The sequence below is a fragment of the Pelodiscus sinensis genome, chromosome 19 (genome assembly GCF_049634645.1).
Source record: "Pelodiscus sinensis isolate JC-2024 chromosome 19, ASM4963464v1, whole genome shotgun sequence".
In the NCBI taxonomy this organism is placed as follows: Eukaryota; Metazoa; Chordata; order Testudines; family Trionychidae; genus Pelodiscus; species Pelodiscus sinensis.
Window position 1 is genome coordinate 13,407,580 of NC_134729.1, and position 13,883 is coordinate 13,421,462.

The 13,883-nt window shown below is 54.0% G+C and overlaps 1 protein-coding gene across 8 annotated transcripts in view; it reads left to right on the forward strand.

The window, feature by feature from the left end:
• Positions 1-13,883, forward strand: part of LOC102453197 (adhesion G protein-coupled receptor E3-like) — a 58,475-nt gene that overhangs the window by 25,029 nt on the left and 19,563 nt on the right. For all 8 annotated transcript variants that reach the window (XR_012896659.1, XR_012896660.1, XM_075902420.1 and 5 more), the window contains exons 8-11: positions 7,375-7,552; positions 8,559-8,678; positions 11,673-11,875; positions 13,664-13,834. Coding sequence is in view for 6 of the 8 variants with exons in the window: in XM_075902420.1 (XP_075758535.1) it covers positions 7,375-7,552; positions 8,559-8,678; positions 11,673-11,875; positions 13,664-13,834 (672 nt within the window). In the remaining 2 variants the exon portion in view is untranslated. The remainder of the gene's footprint in view (positions 1-7,374; positions 7,553-8,558; positions 8,679-11,672; positions 11,876-13,663; positions 13,835-13,883) is intronic.

The window sequence follows — 13,883 nt, forward strand, 5'->3', positions numbered from 1 at the left end:
AAAGCACCCACGTATGACCAAACCCTGTGGGAGACCCACGTTATAGAAAACCTATTTACAACACTAGGTCTAGTCATCAATATCCAAAAGTCCTCTCTAACACCTCAAACTTCCCTAGAGTTCATTGGGGGCACAGTTAGAGTCTATAACAGCAAGGGCGTACCTTCCAAGGACGATATTCCAGAAGATTCAGGATCTCACCCGCACTATCTTGATAAGTCCAAGAATCGACATACTATCTTGTCTAAGGTTATTAGGACATATGGCAGTGACCACTTACATGGTACAGCACGCAAGGCTGCACCTGAGATGCCTACAATACTGGATCGCGTCAGTATACCGCCCTGGTGAACACAATGTTCACAGGCCAGTTACAATGCCCCATACAGTCAAACATTCTCTAAAATGGTGGATATCCGCCTCCAACATGCTTACAGGCATCCCCTTCCATCGTCCACAACCAGACATCCAGATTACCATTGTGGAAGAAAACATTGTCCTCACTCTGAGTTTGTAAGCAACAAGTGGCCAGAGGCAGTTTTATTACGAGCTGCAGCAAGGGAAAAACTGGTTCGGACAGGGCGGAGCCCCCTCCCCCAAGGCTGATCTTCGAATACAAGCAATTATGAAGCAGTTTATATACTGTCTATTAAATATAATAACAATAACAATTAGTCTCCTTCCCATTACAAACACCAATGGCTAACAGTTATTTAGTTCCACCCAGATGCTCCTTATCTCAAGGTCCCTACCAGAATCAGCATTTTATCCTTATCTCCGTATGGAGGCGAGAGGCGAAGGCAGCGTCTAATTACAGATCTCGCGTTGTCAGGCCACAGACTTAGCCTGACTCTTGCTCTCTTGTTAACAAGACCAAGATGGCTGCACACAATTCCCTTATTCCCTTTTCCTGCCTCCACACCATGGACGCATCCCTCATTGCATGGGGAGCGCAGTGCATGGGAGAGTGGGTGCAAGGCCAATGGACGGCAACGGAATCACTCCAACACATCAATCTGTTAGAACTGAGGGCAGTACGCAATGCATGCAAGGCGTTTGTGTCCAAAATCACATGCCGCACAGTCCAAGTATTTACCAACAACACTACTGTGGTATAATATATCGACCGCCAAGGCAGAGCGAGATCCGAATCCCTCTGTACAGAGGTTACATGCCTATGGAATTGATGCAACCAGCACATGATCAATATCATTGCAACATACCTGCCAGGCAAGGACAACTCTATAGCGGACACGCTCAGCAGACGATTCTTCCATCAACACGAGTGGGAGTTGAACCCGCAATTCACTCACTTCATCTTTCGATGATGGGGCTATCCACGCATAGATCTATTCGCCATGTATACCAATGCAAAATGCCCGAGTTACTGTTCCAGAGCAGGAGTGGGACTGAAATCACTAGGGGACGCCTTCCTCCTCAAATGGAAACGAGGCTTACTTTACGCTTTTCTCCCTATTCCACTTCTTCCCAGAGTACTGGAAAAAATAATTACGGACCGGGCAACTATTATACTAATAGCCCCGTACTGGCCCAGACAAACGTGGCTTCCAGTCCTAATGCAGATATCCCTACATCCACCATACCATTTTCTGCAGTCTGAAACCTACTGATACAATGGGGACGGACCACAATGCACCCTCAAATAGACCAGCTACACTTCATGGCCTGGCTGCTAGCTGGTTCCATCGCACAGAGCTCATTTGCACACAAGAGGTAAAACATGTTCTGTTAAACAGTAGGCGCGACTCTACCTGCAAAAAACAGGGTTACTTACCTGTAACTGTTGTTCTTCGAGATGTGTTGCTCATGTCCATTCAAACAAGGTGCATGTGTGCTGTGTGCACGGTTACCGGAGCATTTTTTCCCCAGCGGTACCCGTCGGGCTGGCAGATCGTCCCCTGGAGTGGCGCCGCTATAGCGGAGCATAAGTACCCTGCTGGCCCTTCCCCTCCTCAGTTCCTTCTTGCCAGAAACTCCGAGGCGGGGGAGGGGGAATCGAACAGACATGAGCAACACATCTTGAAGAACAACAGTTACAGGTAAGTAACCCTGTTTTCTTCTTCGAGTGATTGCTCATGTCCATTCAAACGAGGTGACTACCAAACTGCTCCTACCCCAGAGGCGGGGTTGGAGTCATCCAACAGAACCCTCACACTGAGATTCAGTGCAACAAGAACTTTAATGCAGAACTGGAACAGAACACAACACATAAACAACTCAACAGAGAGATACAGCAGGTACACAACATGCTGCGTGCCACTCAACCACTTCCTTTTGTTCACAAGAGAGAACCCAACACAGCTGCACCCACGGCAGAGTCCTCCTGCGCTTGCTGGGTGAGCGCATAATGCTCTGTAAACGTATGGGCCAAGGACCGCATAGCTACCCTACAGATCTCAAGGATTGGAACGTGGGCCCCAAAGGCTACGGACGAAGCGTGGGCCCTGGTGGAATGAGCCGACACGAGGCAGCTCCCAATGCACGAGAGCATAGCACTCCTGAATGCAGAAGGATATCCACCCCGACAGCCGCTGGGCTGAAACCGGCATCCCTTTCATCCGATCCGCGTAGGCAATAAACAATTGAGAAGTCTTGCGAAACGGCTTAGTTCTGTCTATATAAAATGCCAGTGCCCTTTTCACATCAAGGGAGTGCAAAGCCTGCTCCTTAGGGGAGCTGTGGGGGATTGGGAAAGAAAACCGGGAGGTATGTGTCTTGCAACACATGAAAGGTTGACACCACCTTGGGGAGGAACACGGGGTGGGGACGCAGACGAACCCTGTCTGCCGAGAACACTAAGTACGGAGGCTCCACCGTCAGGGCGCGCAATGCAGACACCCAGCGTGCTGACGTAATGACGACTATAAAAACCACCTTCAGAGACAGGAACTTAAGAGGGCAGGACACTAGCAGCTCGAAGGGGGGACTCAAGAGTTTATTCAGCACCACGTTAAGGTCCCACTGTGGCCCCGGGGTCCTCACATGGGGAAACAGCTTATCTAGGCCCTTCAGGAACCTTTTCACCAGAGGGTCGGAGAACAGAGACCTGCCCCCTGATCCCTCATGAAACACCGTCAGGGATGCCAGATGCACCCGTACCGACAGAGCGGACAGGCCCGCCTGTCGCAACCCAAGAAGGTAATCCAAGACCACCGGGACAGGAGCCAAGGAGGGGCAAACACCCCAACTCTGAGCCTAGGCCGAAAAACGCTTCCATTTGGTGGCATACATCCCCGTAGAGCAAGCCCTCTGAGGGCTTCAGCCATGGATAAGCCACGCCGTCAGGTGGAGGGACTGCACATCCAGGTGATACAGGATGTTCCCGCCCCTGTCCTGGGTAACTAGGTCTGGGGTCAGCGGCAGGCGATAAGGGCAGGCCACCACCATTTCCCACAGGATGGGATACCAAAACTGTCTGGGCCAATCCGGGGCTATCAGGATTACCCATGACCTGAACAGCCTGATCCTGGTAAGCACCTTGGGAACCAGTGGAAATGGGGAAAATGCATAAAGCAAACCTTGAGGCCTCGCTGAAGTCAGGACGTCCCCTCTCGAGCCTGCTCCCAGGCCCAGGAGGGAGAAGTAATGGAGACCTTGGTAGCAAACAGGTCCACTAGAGGATGACCCCACATCTGGAAGAGGTGTGCCGCCACCTCACCCTTGAGGCACCACTCGTGGACTCTGAAGGACCTGCTCAATGAGTCTGCTAACGTATTCACGCACCCCGGCAAATATGCCGCGTGTAATTGGATGCGGTGGGCTATGCAGAATTCGCACAGGAGAGCCGCCTCCTGACACAGCGGGGATGATCGGGCTCCACTCTGCTTGTTTATGTAAAAAACCACTGCGGTATTGTCCAGCAGCACTGACACTAACTTCCCCGAGAGCATGATCAGGAAGACTTTGCAGGCCCTCCTGACCGCCCTCAGTTCCCGAATGTTTATGTGCAACCCCCGCTCCTGGGGGGTCCACAGCCCTTGTGTCCTGCGGTCCTGTAGGTGTGCCCCCCAACCGTCGTCGGAGGCGTCCATGATGAGCTGTGCCGACGGCAGTCCCGCACAGTAGGGAACTCCTGAACACACCTCACTCTCCAATGTCCACCAGCGGAGCGAAGCGAGGACTCCCTGTGCCACTGTGAGATCTGGTCCCAGCCGTCCCTGGCCTGGTTGAACGCACCTGCCAACCATGCCTGCAGCAGCCTGAGCCTCAGCCTGGCATGTCTGACTACATAGGTGCAGGCTGCCATATGGCTCAGCAGCTTCATGCACAACCATGCTGTTGTCAAAGGAGACAGCTGCAGGGCTGACACTAGGGTCTGTATCGCCTGGAACCTGGCTCGCGGGAGGTAAGCGCGCCCCATCTTGGCACACAGGGCCGCCCCCACGAACTCTGTATTCTGAGTGGGGGTAAGGGTCGACTTCTCCTCGTTCACTACCAGACCCAGTTTGTTGAAAAGAGACTGCGCCAAACCTATGTGCGCGAGGACCTGGTCCCTTGAACGACCTCTGACGAGCCAGTCGTCTAAATACGGAAAGACCTGGACTCCCATCCACCTAAGGTAGGCCGCTACCACCGCCATACATTTCGTAAACACTCTGGGGGCCGTTGAAAACCCAAAGGGGAGGACCGTAAACTGGAAGTGCTGGTGGGATATTACAAACCGGAGAAACCTCCTGTGGCTCATCCGAATCGCAACATGAAAATAGGCGTCCTTCAAATCAAGGGCCACATACCAATCGCCCTTGTCCAGTACTGGAATGATTGAGGCCAGGGTTACCATCCGAAACTTTTCCCTTCTTACATGCTTGTTGAGGGCCCTGAGATCTAGGATGGGCCGAAGGCCTCCCTTTGGCTTTGGGATAATAAAGTGACGGGAATAGACCTTCCGATGGGGAGGGACCCTTTCCACTGCCCCTTTTTCCAGGAGTGTGAGGACCTCCTGTCTGAGGAGGGCCTCGTGAGATGGGTCCCTGAAGAGGGACGGGAAAAGGGGGAGGGAAGGGAAGGGACCCAGGAAGGGGATAGAGTACCCCCGAGACACTATGTCCAGCACCTATTTGTCCAAGGTGATATCTGACCAGGCCTAGGCGAAATGGGACAACCTGTCTCCAAATGGGGGAGAGATAATTGGCAATCACTCGAAGAACTTACCTTTCTAAATGGCTACGTTTCCAATCATGGTGCAATGACAACAGCCTCGACGCTATGTTACCAATCCATTGGATTTTGGACTATGCATTGTATCTCCAACGCTCTGGCCTCTTGATACCATCCATAAGGGTTCACCTCTCTGTGATCTCCACCTTCATGGACATAATGGAAGGACAGTCAGTGTTTGCTCACCCTGTGACAAAAAGATTCCTCAAAGGCCTGGCGAATCTTTACCCCCCGCGGAAGGCCCCTCCAACATCCTGGGACATTCAATTAGTCCTAGATACTCTAACAGGGCCACCTTTCGAGCCAATGGCATCTCGTGAGTTCCCAATACTTACCATGAAGGTGGTCCTCCTCCTAGGCATCACTTCAGTATGAAGGGTAGGCGAACTTGCCGCTCTCTCAGCCAACGCCTTATACTCTCTTCACGAACACTGGAGTTATCCTAAGGTCACACCCTAAATTCCTCCCAAAAGTGAACTCCGAATTTCACATCAATGAGCCAGTAATATTACCTACCTTTTACCCAATACCACATGAGTCACCTCAGGAGGCAAGACTCCATACGCTGGATATCCGCAGGGCTCTGGTGTTCTATATTCAGAGAACACAGCCCTTCCGACAATCACAGCACCTCTTACTATTCATGGACGAACGATCTAGCGGTCACCCTTTATCCGCACAGCGGATTTCTAAGTCCATCGTAAAATGCATTACACAATGTTACGAGATACAGCACAAAACGTTGCCAACATCGATTCGTGCACAGCTTTCCTTTCCGGCGTGCCCTTACGAGACATCAGGAGAGCAGCTACGTGGTCTTCGGAATTTACATTTGCAAAGCACTATGCAATTGACACTGTTATTCGAGACTCAGCTCTTGCATCAGCAGTTCTTTCCACAATCCAGAGATCCTGAGTCCTATCCCACCTCCCTAGACCAGACAACAGCTTGGTACTCACCTAGAGTGGAGCACCCACGGAGACACTACCTGAAGAAGAAGAGGAAGTTACTCACCTTGTGCAGTAACGATGGTTCTTCGAGGTGTGTCCCCCCGTGGGTGCTCCATGTCCCACCCTCCTCCCCGATTGGAGTTTCTCTTTATGTCTTACAGATGTATCCAATTAGAAGGAACTGGCGGGAGCCAGACCACGCGCAGCCTCAGAAATGGCGTGAAGGGCTCATGCACGGTCCAGCTAAACCACGGCTAATGAATCTCTCATATACATTAGGGGCATTAACTATCAGGTATTTGTATAAACATGTAATCGCTTGACATTTTGGCAAGGGGGGCAGGTGGGAGCCCGTGGCTGCCTGCCCTCCTGCACACGGCCTCTCAATAAGCATCAGTGGAGTGGGGGCCAGGTGGCTCTGCAGGAGCCGGTTCTCACAGGAAGCCACCTTAAAGCCTGCTGTTCCCGAGCATCAGTTCCCCTCAACCTCTGTGCTGCTGCCTGATACAGAAGCAGGGGGGCAGGGCAGTGTGTGTAGTCAGTAGGATTAACTGATAAGCCCGTGCTTATAGGTTAGCTGCGTAGTTGACTACACGTTGATGTCCCAGGCCTTCTAGCCAGGTGTGTGCTTATGCATGCAGGTACGCGTGTCCTCTAGTGCCATGTGTGTGCCTTGTGCTGTGTGCGCACGCAGGCCTGTGCCTGTGCATACGCTCTAGTCACGTGACTGTGTGTATTATTTAGTGGTGTGAGTGCATGTTTGTGTTCATCCACCCACATAAACCCTCCAGTGTGCGGTGCTGCTGTTGTGCATCAGAGGTGTTATACTGCTAACCGACAGTGGGGATTCCCCTTCAGCCCATCAGTCAGTGGCCTGGGTTTTCAAGCACCAGGATCTGGGCCCTATTCTTGCTCTGCTGTCAATTTCTGAGCAGCTGCAGGGTGCAGCGTAGGGACGACCCAGGCAGCAGGCGGCTTGTGCCAATGTTGTGCCCGGGCATGGAGGGTGAGGGAGCGGGGCTGAAGAAGGAATGACCAAGGGTTCTAGCCCCATTTGGCTTCAGGCCCTAGTGGGGTCCCAAATCAGCCTCCATGGTGCCCCTTTGTAAAGGGCTCCCCCTGTGAGAGCTCTGCAGCCCCTTAGCTGGGACAGGTTGACACCCCCAATGCCCCTGGGAAGCCACGGGACGTGGCACTTGATCCCTCGCACTCCTTGCTCCCAGGGCCTTTCCTTTCCTGTCCCCAGGAAACCACTCGCTCCTTCAACTCCTTCCTGAACCGCACCTCCCTCGGGTCCAGCAGATGCGAGGGGGAGGTGGCATCGGCAGTGACCCTCCTGCTGCAGAGCGTGGAACGGGTCGCACTGGCCGCTGCGCTCCGGTCTCCGGGGCAGGCGACACAGAACATGAGGACAGAGTCTATGGGTGAGAGGGGACGTGTGGCTCTCAGCACCCCCTGCTGGCTGCTGTGAGCTTCGGGGATATACCTGGTGCCTCAAGTCCCCGGGAAGGTAGGAGCCGATGTGGCTTTGTGGGTGTGCGCCTGTGTTCAGTACAGACCCAGAACAGCATGGCCCCTGGCCAGGGCAGAGAACCTGGCCCCGCCTGTGCAGCTGGGAGCAAGAGCAATGCCCGAGAAGGGTATCAATGCAGCACTTGGCATCCCACCGCCAGGGGCTGCCATGCTGAGCCAGGCGCCTCCCCTCACACCCACAACTCCCCCTGCTGGGGAGGAAGAAGCTCCAGGCAGACGCAGGCAGAGTGGGGGAAGGGGATATGGGGGAGTGATCAATGGAACTTGGGGGGGCTCTAATTGTCCCCCAAGCACACAATAGCTGTGAACTCCCCTGCTCCTGGTGGAGTTGGGTGGGGGAGGGGGTGGATCTGGCCCAGGAAGGATGGATTCCCAGGGAAGTGATTTCACAGCAAGGGGCTCTGTCATTCATAGAATCACAGAATGAGCTGGCAGAGACCTCAGGAGGTCATCAAGCCCAGCCTCCTGCCCAAGGCAGGACCAATCCCACCTAAATCAACCAGCCAGGGCTTTGTCAAGCCGAGATGTAAAAACCTCTAGGGATGGAGATTCCACAACCTCCCTAAGGAACCCAGCCCAGCACTTCCCCACCCGCCTAGGGAAATAGTTTTTCTTAATATCCAACCTAGACCTCCCCCACAGTAACTTGAGACAATTGTTCCCCGTTCTGCATCTGTTACTACTCTGACAGCCTCTCTCCATCCTCTTTGGAACCCAAATAAATAAACCCAAATCCCTCAGCCTCTCCTCCTAGGTCATATGCTCCAGCCCCCTAATCATTTTTGTTGCCCTCTGCTGGACCCTCTCGAATGCGTCCACATTCTTCCTGTAGTGGGGGACCCAGAACTGGACACAACACTCTAGATGTGGCCTCACCCCCACCCTGGTCTCTTCCAGCTATCGAGACGCGGGTCATCTCAGAGAACTGCAGCCAGCACAGTGAGGCCTTCCGGCTGAGCAGTGACGGGGAGACGATGGAAGTGCACTGCACTACGGTCACCCACGCAGCCACGCAAGGTACCAGCCTGCGATGGAGACACCCAGGGCCCAAACCACAGCCCAACGCAGTACCCAGGCACTGAACCCCACTGAACTCTACCGCTAGCACTGGAGTGCTCCTTGCTGGCTTGTGCGCCTCAGGCAGTGGGGCAAAAGAACATAAACAGAACAGCAGTGTGGCCAGACTGGGTCAGACCATAGGCCCATCCAGCCCAGGGTCCTGTCTGCACAGTGGCCAATGCCAGGTGCCCCAGAGGGAATGAATAGAACAGGGAACCATCAAGTGATCCCTCCTGTGTCACCTATTCCCAACCTCTGACAAAGAGAGGCCAGGGACACGCTCCCTACCCATCCTGGCTTATAGCCATTGATGGACCTGGCCTAGATGAATTTATCTAGTTCTTTTTTGAACCCTGTTAAAGCTCAGGTCTTCACAACGTCCTCTGGCAAGGAGTTCCACAGGTTGACTGTGTGTTGCGTGAAGAAGTGCTTTCTTTTCTTTTCAACCTTCTACCTAGTTATTTTCATTTGGTGACCCCTAGTTCTTATGGAATGGGAGGAAGTAAATAACTTTTCTTTATTCACTTTCTCCACCCTAGTCACAATTGTATAGACCTCTATCATATCCCCCTTTGTCTCACTTTAAGATGAAAAGTTTGTTTTTTAATCTCTCTTCATTTGGCAGCTTTCTTGAGTTGCAATTGCTAATTTAGTCCCCATCATTTTGTACGTATAGTTGGGATTATGTTTTCCGAGGTGCATTATTTTGCATTTATCAACATTAGAATTCATTTTCCATTTTCTTGCCCAGTCATCTACTTGTGTGAGATCCATTTGAAGCTCTTCACAGTCTGCTTTGGAATTCACTTTCTTGAGCAGTTTAGCGTCATCTGCAAATTTTGTCACCTCATTGTTTACCCCTTTCTCCAAATCATTTATAAATATGCTGATTAGGATTGGTCCCAGTACAGGGCTATGTGGGACACCACCAGTTACTTCTCTCTATTCTGAGAACTAACCATTTATTCCTACTCTTTGTTTCCTATCTTTGAACCATTTATCAATTCCTGAGAAGACCTTCCCCCTTAGCCTCGTTCCACAAGGAGTAACGGTAGTTTGGAATAGGAAGCCTAATCCGAACTACCTACTCCGTGCCACGTGTAGCCACGGGCACGGAGTCCAAACTAGCGGGGATTTAAAAATGGCGGCACCTGGCAAGATGCAAATGAAGCCCAGGAAATTCAAATCCCGGGCTTCATTTGCAACTTCGTTTGCTACATTAACCACCCTAGTTCGAACTAGGGTGGTAATGTAGACATACCCTCTCTCTCTCTCTCCTCCTCCTACTGCCTCCACCCCCCAGCTCTTCTCCCCCTCCTGCCTCTCACTGGAGCGCGGAACCCAAATGGCCGTTTCGGCTATGCACTCCCCGTGCTGCATGGGGGGTGCGGAGCCCAAACAGTCGCTTGCGCCACTTGCTCCCACGTGGCGGCCTGGCTGAGCAGCGCAGAAGTCAGCCAAGCATCACAGCGGCAGGCGAAGGAGGGCAAGGTGGTGACGTTCACAGCCAGGGGGCGGGGCCTGGAGCCACTGTCATGCCGCACTTCACCTCCACCGTGACACTCGGCTGACTTCTGCGCTGCTCATCCGGGCTGCTGCGGGGGAGGAAGCGGCGCAAGCAGCCGTTTGGGCCCCACACTCCCCATGCATCATGGGCCGCCCAAAGGGAACAGCCAGCATTTCAGGCAACAGCGCCGTCCAGAGGGAACAGCCAGAATTTCGGTGTTACAGACTCTCAAACACGGGGCAACTATATATATGACTAGCCAATTAGCCCATCATAAAATGGGATTTTCAGGTCTTCTCTCCTGAGCTCTCTCGTTCTATCACTCTTTCTTCCTACTGCCTCCCCCCCAGCTCTCCTCCACCTCCTGCCTCTCTCTCCATCTCTTTCTTTCTCTTCTCCCCCTCCTGCCTCTCACTCTCCCTTTCTCTTCTCCTCCTCGTCCTCCTGCCTGTCCCTGCCCCTTCTCCCCTTGCCCCCCGCCGTGGTGCTTGGCTGAGTGCTGCCTGCTCAGCCAGGCTACCATGAGGGAGGGAGGGAGGGAGATGGGGCGGGGTGGGGCGGTGAGGTGACATACACGGCTGGTGCCGGGGCCGTGTACATCACCGCCCTCTCTTCCACTCCCACCCCGGGGGAGCCCAAACAGCCCCTTGTGCTGCTGGCTCCCCCGGCGGCCCAAGCCACAGCGGGAGGGAAAGGGGGGCGGTGACGTACATGGCCCTGCCCCCTGGCTGTGTATGTCACCGCACTGCCCCCTTCCCCTCCCTCCGTGGTGGCTCGGCTGAGTGTCACACGCTCAGCCGGACCACTGCGGGGCGGGGCGGGGCAGTGTTGTGCACAGTTAGGGGGCGGGGCTGTCTATGTCACTGCCCCCCCCTTGCCAGGTCTGTTTCCTGTCCCCCCTCCTCCCGTCCAGCCCCACGGCCCCCGATCCTCCCCAGCTCTGCTTCCCATGCTCTCTTCCTGCCGGCCAGCCCCACGGTGAGCCCCGGCCACCCCCCCGCCAGCGCTGCTTCCCTCCCCCCTTCCTCCGGGCCCCCCATCCTCCCCTACAGTCCCCGTTCCCCCCAGCTCTGCTTCCCACCTCCCTTCCGGCCAGCCCCGCCCCCTTCCCCTCCCTGTGTGATGACCCGCCCCGCCCCGCCCCCTTCCTCTCCCTCCCCCTTCATGGCGCGCTGCTCCACTCACAGCTGAGCAGCGCACCCGCCGGGCCACGACAGGGGAGCAAGTGGCGGCAAGCAGCCCTTTGGTCGCTAACTATACAAACAGGCAGATTTTGAGGCTGCAGCAAGATACTGCCAGCCGGGGGCATTCCTGGGGGCTCTGAGGGAGGAGGTAGCATGGTCCAGGGCTCCTGGGTTCCATTCCCAGCTCTGCCTCAGACTCACTGTGACCCCTGGGCACCTGCCCAGGTCATCCCCATAACACGAGATTGTTTCCTCTCCCAGCGCACTTGGGGGCTGCTGCTTTTATTGCCTACTCCTCCCTGCACTCCATCTTCAATGAGAGACTTTTCAGCTCAGGCTGTTTGTCGGCTGGAGGGATGCTGGAGAAGAGTCACCTCGGCTCCAGGGTGGTGAGTGGAGCTGTCGGTGACGGGGGACCCATTTGCCTCTCCAGACCGGCAAACTTCACCCTGCGCCATCAACAGGTGTGCAGAGGGAAATCTTTGTGTTGGGGCCTCCACAGGGGCATAGAGAAGGCTCCATCTCCTGTCGGGCATTGGGATGGTGCTGCTGTTCTGGCTCCCAATGGCTGGAGAAACAGAGGCCTCCTTATTCTTGAGGCGCTGGAGCTGTTTGACTGGAGGAGGATACCAGGGGTCACACGGTGGCCGTGCAAAGTGCCCTGGGGGAACCGCACCGCTTGGCTAACCCTGAGGTGGAATAAAGCCTCTTTCTAGAGCCAGTGGGCTCAGGGCAGTGGGGTGAAACTCTTCGGCACGGTAGCGAAGTGGTTAGTGCGCCTGTGTTCACTCTGTACCGCCCTCTGCTGGATGCAGCCAGAGCTGCTCAACCATGTGCTACACGCCTTCCACAGCTGGCAAGGATTTTCCTTTGGCTCCAGGAGCAGGGTCTGTGCTCTAGGAATGGCAGGAGCTGCATTCTCTCTCCCCATCACTGAAAGGGGCGCTGGGAGTCATGTGGGGAGAGCCATGGAGCTGAAGGTGGCTCGTGTGACGGCGCGTTGGGGGTCTCCTGTCTCTTGCACCCCGAAATGGCATAAACAGATTCCACCAGCCAGTGGAATTGAGGGTGGTTTATTGCTCCTCCAGGATACAGCATAGTACAGATGTGATCTGGTTACAGGAACTGGGGCTAAGAGGCCTCAGTGCCCCCTTGAGATGGGGGGAATCCCCGCCCCCTCCCCAGTTCCTTCTTCCCTGTTTTCCAGCCAGGACCTAACTCCCCCTCTCCAAGCCCTGCTCCCAGCCAGGGCAGCATTCCACCTCCCTTTGTTTCTCCCCATGGGGGGGTTGGCTGGTTCAACCGGTATGGAGTCACCTTTGCATAATAAGGTTTTCCCTGCTGGGTCTTGCTCCAGACAGCAGAGGTCGCCACAGCCCTAGCAAGTTACCCCCACTACGTCACAGCTCGGGTGTGTGAGACACATGATCACAGAAACGACAAATGCAAAGTGCTCCACTTAGGAAGGAACAATCAGTTTCACACATACAGAATGGGAAGCGACAGTCTGGAAAGGAGTATGGCAGAAAGGGATCTAGGGGTTATAGTGGACCACAAGTTAAATATGAGTCAGCAGTGTGATGCTGTTGCAAAGAAAGCAAACATGATTCTGGGCTGCATTAACAGGTGTGTTGTGAGCAAGACACAAGAGGTCATTCTTCTGCTCTACTCTGCGCTGGTTAGGCCTCAATTGGAGCATTGTGTCCAGTTCTGGGCACCACATTTCAAGAAAGATGTGGAAAAATTGGAGAGGGTCCAGAGAAGAGCAACGAGAATGATTAAAGGTCTAGAGAACATGAACTATGAGGGAAGGCTGAAGGAATCGGGTTTGTTAAGTTTAGAAAAGAGAAGATTGAGGGGGGACATGATAGCAGTTTTCAGGTATCTAAAAGGGTGTCATAAGGAGGAGGGAGAAAACTTGTTCTTCCTGGCCTCTGAGGATAGAACAAGAAGCAATGGGCTTAAACTGCAGCAAGGGAGGTTTAGGTTGGACATTAGGAAAAAGTTCCTAACTGTCAGGGCAGTCAAACACTGGAATAAATTGCCCAGGGAGGTTGTGGAATCTCCATCTCTGGAGATATTTAAGAGTAGGTTAGATAAATGTCTATCAGGGATGGTCTAGACAGTATGTGATCCTGCCATGAGGGCAGGGGACTGGACTCAATGACCTCTCGAGGTCCCTTCCAGTCCTAGTATTCTATGATTCTGCGACTGTCTGTGCTCCCGTAAGGAGGGTTCTGTCGTGTTTCCAGCCCAGAAAGGAGCAGGAAGTGGCTCTCTGCGTTTACTGGAAATTTGAGGCCGGCAAAGGGAGCTGGTCTCCAGATGGCTGCACCACCCTGCACGTGAACAGCACCCACACGACCTGCAGCTGCGACCATCTCTCCAGCTTCGCCATCCTAATGGCTCCCACTGCAGTGACGGTATCTCCCCTTGAGACTCGGCTCCCAGGCTGGACCCTGATATCTGCGC